The sequence below is a fragment of the Asterias amurensis genome, chromosome 21, assembly GCF_032118995.1.
Source record: "Asterias amurensis chromosome 21, ASM3211899v1".
Taxonomy (NCBI): Eukaryota; Metazoa; Echinodermata; class Asteroidea; order Forcipulatida; family Asteriidae; genus Asterias; species Asterias amurensis.
In genome coordinates this window covers 14308953-14314952 of record NC_092668.1, presented here as the reverse complement: position 1 = coordinate 14314952, position 6000 = coordinate 14308953, and the positions used below count along the sequence as shown (strand labels likewise).

At 38.9% G+C, this 6000-nt stretch overlaps 1 protein-coding gene across 1 annotated transcript in view; it reads right to left on the bottom strand.

Annotated features, from left to right (window-relative positions):
- Nucleotides 1–589: 589 nt before the first annotated feature.
- LOC139952908 (uncharacterized) overlaps nucleotides 590–6000 on the bottom strand; it is a 39634-nt gene continuing 34223 nt past the window's right edge. The window contains exon 6 of the mRNA XM_071952202.1: nucleotides 590–3558. Within this exon, the coding sequence (XP_071808303.1) occupies nucleotides 3017–3558 (542 nt within the window). The 3' untranslated portion in view covers nucleotides 590–3016. The remainder of the gene's footprint in view (nucleotides 3559–6000) is intronic.

Below are 6000 nucleotides of genomic sequence, written 5' to 3'. Positions count from 1 at the left end.
CATAATATACGTACTCTGACTATGTGCCAAAGTCTATGATTGTATCATCAAATGCAAAATCACATCACCAACTGTCATATGGCAGCTAGTAGTGGGGTAAAAACATTTCGATAATAAACTTAATTTGTCAGCAAAGCTTACCAGATATCTTGTAACAGTGGCATTCCAGCATCTTCGTTGGAAACATCTGATAAGAAATAAATAGCATTGTAGTAAAATGTGCACATTTTTCAAATAAGCATGGTAACGTTTATAACAATTATGTATTTGTACGAAGCCCGTGAAAGGAAAGTTTGTTTTTTATATTTCGTTCCCTTGAAATCATATTCAGCACTTCGAAATATTATTTCGAGGAGACGAAATCATACCTTTTTTTTTAAGGTCTCCGTATCTTTCTGGTGGGTGTTAAGAAAGAATTTAACAAACTACTTACTGCGACGTTTAGTATAATGCATACGACAATGGTTAAACTATACAAGTAACAGTTACACGTTGTTCGAGAAGGAAATAAAAAGACATGGAAAAGAATGCCGGTATTATCATTTATTGCAAAATTTAATGCTTTATTGACAAAAACTTAATACAGCTACATAAAGCAATGGCAATTCATAAATATGCAAAACTGATATTTCAATTTACGCAAATGGCCCATTAATTTGACCGAATGCAGTCAAAGATAAAATATCATAAATACAAAACAGTAAATTTATTTGAGAAATTTAACAACGCCTTCCAAAGGTTTTTTCATTACATGTTTGGATTGTGCCTTTGGTGATGCAGGCATAGACTCTAGCACACCGTCACAGTAAGGTGATGGATATATGGCTATAGACCTTTGTCACGCTGTCACCATCTTGGTCATGTTCCCTGTTTCCAATAACAGTAATGAATGCTAACATTCATTGTGCAAACATGGCACCAGACTATTATTTCGTCCAGCCTCAGTTTGGTTACAATGAGTTGAAATGGAGTAAAATAAAGATGGCCACACCCTAATCAAGGTCTTTAGGGCCATTGCATATTAGTCATTTGAAAAGATACACGTGGAAAACGAAGCAGTGGCGACCACTTTTAATTTGCTCCTTGTGAATGGATTTCTTAACGCCCAAGTGCAACACACGAATACCGTTGTGTGAAATAAATTCACGGGCTGGTTTGGGGTGCATGGTGGCGCTATTTCTTAATAACATTACGTATATTTATTTAATTCAATGAAAGTGGATAAAGTGTCATCTTTCTTTGCTTGCTCGTGAATATTTCGGGGTGGGGATGTTTCATCAAGAATTTTTCAATGCGAGAATTAGAAATGAGAATGAACAGTAAGTCATATGTAATGGTTAATAATCATTAAGAAGGAAAAAAGATGTAAGACAGCGAAGTTTAAATATTGCGAAAAGCAGGAATCTATGCTGCGAAATTATAACATAATTACAAAGATTTTATGAAAGAAAACGAAGCAGCTAATACAAAACCTCTGTGTCTTAAAGTTTAAAATTAAACACCTTTCGCTCCCATTTTCCAAATCAATGGCTAAACAACACAAATTTTAAGATTTAAATATGAAAACAAGTTAAAAAGTGACACAGTTACACTTTCTTCTTTTCTAAAACTGTGATCTAGAGCGACCAAAATTGTCATAAAGCGAACTGACATCATCTCACAAGTGAAATGAGATTTTCCTTACAGAGTGAGTGGTATCTTTCAAACCACAATTATATAAATAATACATTATTCAATTATTCGTATATACACACAAAACACAATTCCCCTTGTTAAATTCTACATGTTAATTTGTCGATAGAAAAATCAATATTTACAACATTTATGGTTTCTATGCACTTTAAAGGTTAGATCAAGGTTTTGCCGGTACTTGTCACCTATATTTTAGAAAGAATGGTTTACTTTGTTTGAAGATGGCAATACATATAGGTTTATAATCTTATTTGCATTTCCTTTTCAATCAAGAACCAATAAAAACCGACCTAAAATCCGATTTATCTCAATACAAATCATATTGAGTTTTTACGAAAAACTGAAATAATATATTCTTGAATTGGATTATCAACCCTTTCTTCCTGAAATTTCTAAAGACGTTTCAGATAGCATCTTTAAATTCACTCATTCTTCATGGATTACAGCAAGCAGGATGACAATTAAGTTTGATTTATTTCTTCTTTGAGATTTTCTGTGAAGTTGCGCATCATAATTGCAGTTCTCGTCGGAATAATTGGTAAATTATTGTGTAGGTAATGGTAAGACCTTTCACCTCAAACAAACAAGACTTAGAAAACACCTTAAGAATGGGGGATTTGTATAGACTAATATCAAATCATCTTTTGTTATTAGAAGTCACACATCAACGTGAATTTGCTGACCTCGGTTTACAAAAAGAACTGCCTACCCTGTTTAATAAACCGGGGACAAAAAAACAATAATTTACACACATAATTCTCCCTTTTTTGTGTTGTCCAAAACAAACTATATACATACTCTTGATATAGGTTTTTAAAAAAAAATTGGCAGAATTGTGCTATCAGTTTTACCCTGTGATAAGGCAATTTATATATATACAAAATAGCGGCAGTGTTTGTAGGCTTAAGTTCTTGCTTAGGCTCTGACTTGAGGTTCTGACTTAAGTTTTGTCAAAGGCTCTTGCCTTGGGTTGTGGCTTAGGTGCTGGCTAAGTTTATTTTCTCTTGAGGTATGGTCAATTGTCTTGGGATAACTAGAAAGAAGGCTCAATTCCATGAAGCCTAAGCAGAAAGTATAAGCAAAAATAAGCAGGGAACCAGTCACAAACTGTCCACATAACATGATTCTTTATCTGGTAACCCCTATCCAGTAAACAAAGTTGTTGAATGCTTAATAGTAAATTGCTGTGCTTAAACAGGTCTTTGAAATGGGGCATTCATGGATTGCAGTAATTTCACGAATCTGTCAAATGCCGAGTAGTTGGTGAGAAAGATTGATATATTACAGGATTATAGGGGGTCTGGTTAATCGACTTAATACCCGTTTAGCACATGTGGTTTAATCCTATTGTTGCTGCATGTTGTCTTGCTCGCATCCGTAGACTATCGATGCTGGAACAGTGAGGGGTTCCATCAGGGGGTGCACCAGCAGCTGATCCGGCTGCTGAGGCTGCTACTGCGGCTGCTGCTGCTGCGGCAGCCGTTGGTGGCGGGGGTGGGGGTGGTGGTGGGGACCCCATTCCGGGTATGAATCTCATTCTATTCCAATTGCAACCCGGAGGCATGGACATCGACGGGAGGAATCCGGGTATAAGACCCGCTGCTGGGTTGTCCATTCGTAGGAATGGCCCCTGGAACGCTACTGGTGGCCGGAACATATTGTGAGCAGGCAGTCCGGGGTGGTGGCCCGGAACATGGCGCTGCATCATACACAGGAGGTCCAGGGGGCTAGGCTGGGCGGCCATGGGGTGATGGTGGGGTATTGAGCGGCAGGCGTCCATGAAGTTATAAGGGAGACCGTTTGCTGGGCTTGAGCCGGCTCTGAGAGCTGAGCCTCGGAGTGAGTCCATCAACCAGTTTCCTTCACCTGAAGGAAAACAACAAGAAATCCTATTTTAAAAAGAAACTCTAACACCGAGAAGCATGCTTCTAGATGCAAATAACAATGACCAAATAAATGATGCAAATAAATGATGCAAATAAAAAATAACTCATTTTATACATATATGTGCCGACTTGTGAACGATAAGGCTTCATAAAGCGATATTTTTCGTTCGAGCATTTATTGAACATTTATTAAAACTTCCCCAAATTGATTTTCAGGACTCGTGACCCTATTTAAAACTTTTGAGGCAGTGGGGGGAAATGACATTTAAGTATTTTTCATTCAAGGGATGTTTTTTCCGCAAGGCTAAGAGTTTTATTTTTCTTACTCAGACCTTCTCCATAGAACACCGAGGACAAAAAGCACTTTAGCGATAATTTAATTTAATCACAAAGGGGTGAATTTGTTTTCAGAAACTAACACGATATTTTCGATTAATTTAATAATCTTCCAACGGCACAAAAGTCTACCTTTTCATAGGTATACCCGTGGGGAGTAATAAGGTATCAATCTGCTTAACTTTTCCGAAACAATCCTTCACGTTAATAAAATCCGCGACAAACAACCGATATATCGCCTCGAATTTCAGCCTCCTGAAACTTCCCGCCAAAATAATTATCAACCGTTCTCTTCCCGCGCTTTTCCTGGCAAATTTGCATCAGTTTCCGCGCCGAAACCCGATTTGACAGATACGAGTATCGACTGGAGATGAAACCGTACCCTGCCGGCCGGAGTCACGGAGCGGTGGCGAGCCATCGACAATCGATAGGGGACTCTAGTGCAAATACACCCCCCACTCGAAACTAACGCCGCTGCGCTCCCGCGGGAAAGCCAAAACAGCCCTGGATTCGGTGTGCTCCTAGCCCCCCGGGAATCCAAACATGAAGTCGGTTTAGCAAGCCTGGAGAGGATTGATTCGAGAGTGACTGACTTCCGTGGTTTTCGTTTACCAAATTATTTCGTCAATTCGGAACTTAATTCGAACCCGATCGATTCTGACTAAAAACAAAAGAAAATAGCTTTTAGAGTATCTGAAGTCCTCTAAACTCTTTTTTTCTTCTTCTTCAAGTAGCTCTGGGCACAAATTTGCCACGAAATGTTTTTGTAGAGGTTGCATTTATCTTTAAGAAAATCTTTCAGACTTTTATTGGGCATTTGAGTGTCAAGCGTGTATTTAATCGTGTATTTATGGCCCATGGTAGGGTTGAGAACGATTTGCACTTCATCTTAAGTAAACCGTAGCGTGCCAAGTGCGTTTTTCTGAAACTGTGGGCAAATTACCTTAATGCGTTGGCCACTTCAATACGTACAAAGCTTGTGCATTCGTGCATAAGAGGTGCATAATGTAATGTAAAATGGTCGACATACATTATAGGTGCCTTCTCTGACAATACTTCTGTTCACAGGCACAATGAATCAGATGTTTTACTAGATCGAGTGACTATTTATCCATATTTTAAGGATGTAACTAAATCCGTGAATTAAAAAAAAATCATTGCAAAGATTGCCGACAGGAGGGAATTTCTTTCAGAATAGTCAATTTTTTTTTTCATGACTCTGTGTTACATTCTGTACTGGTATCATCAAGGACACAATCCCAACCGAATATTCCCCTACACCCCCCCTCCCCCCCCCCCCCATCCCCCATTTACGGCCGACTCCTATGTTTCATCATTGACTACATGGTATTGCCATTGTTATTTAAAATGGCAGGTCCTTAATACGGTGTGTGTAAACTGTGATTTGAAAAAGAAATAAATATGAAAGTAACGAGTGAAGTATAACGCTGTTATTTATTCCTAGTCACGTCCCATGATCGACCGGCAAGACTTCATATCAAATGAAACGCGGCTGTATACTAGTTTAGTGTGTCGTGTATAGACATTTATTTTGCAAGATCACAGCCAGAGTTTTTGCCAACTGATTTTGGAAAACTATGGAAAGCCATTTATGCAAAGCAAGAACAGAGAGCTACGGTCATATTAACACAAATAAAAGGGACAAAACAGTGTTGATCTTGTTGGAAACAGAGCAACCAATCATGTGAGGTATATTTCATTTTATTTTATTGAATGTTTTGGTAAAATTCTGCCGTCATGCCAACCAGCGCTGTTTGTTTCCATCAACAATAGAAGGTTTATACACTGGTCACATTTGCAGTGAAGTGATACGGCACGGTATCCTGGCTCCCCAATACTGTATGACGTGCGTCATTTCATAGTCAGTTAGCGACTGCTGAGACTTTGGCCCTTTTCGAAACCACGGCTTTGGCTTTGGGTTCGGCTTCTTGCTCCGTTCTCTCGTCTAAAGCCCTGAGCATGTACGCAAAGCACGCGCAAAATGTCAAAACTTTCGCGGGACCAAGCCTTAGTCGAATCTGGAGACGAAGTCGCGGTTTCGAAAAGGGCCTATGAGTCAGGCACT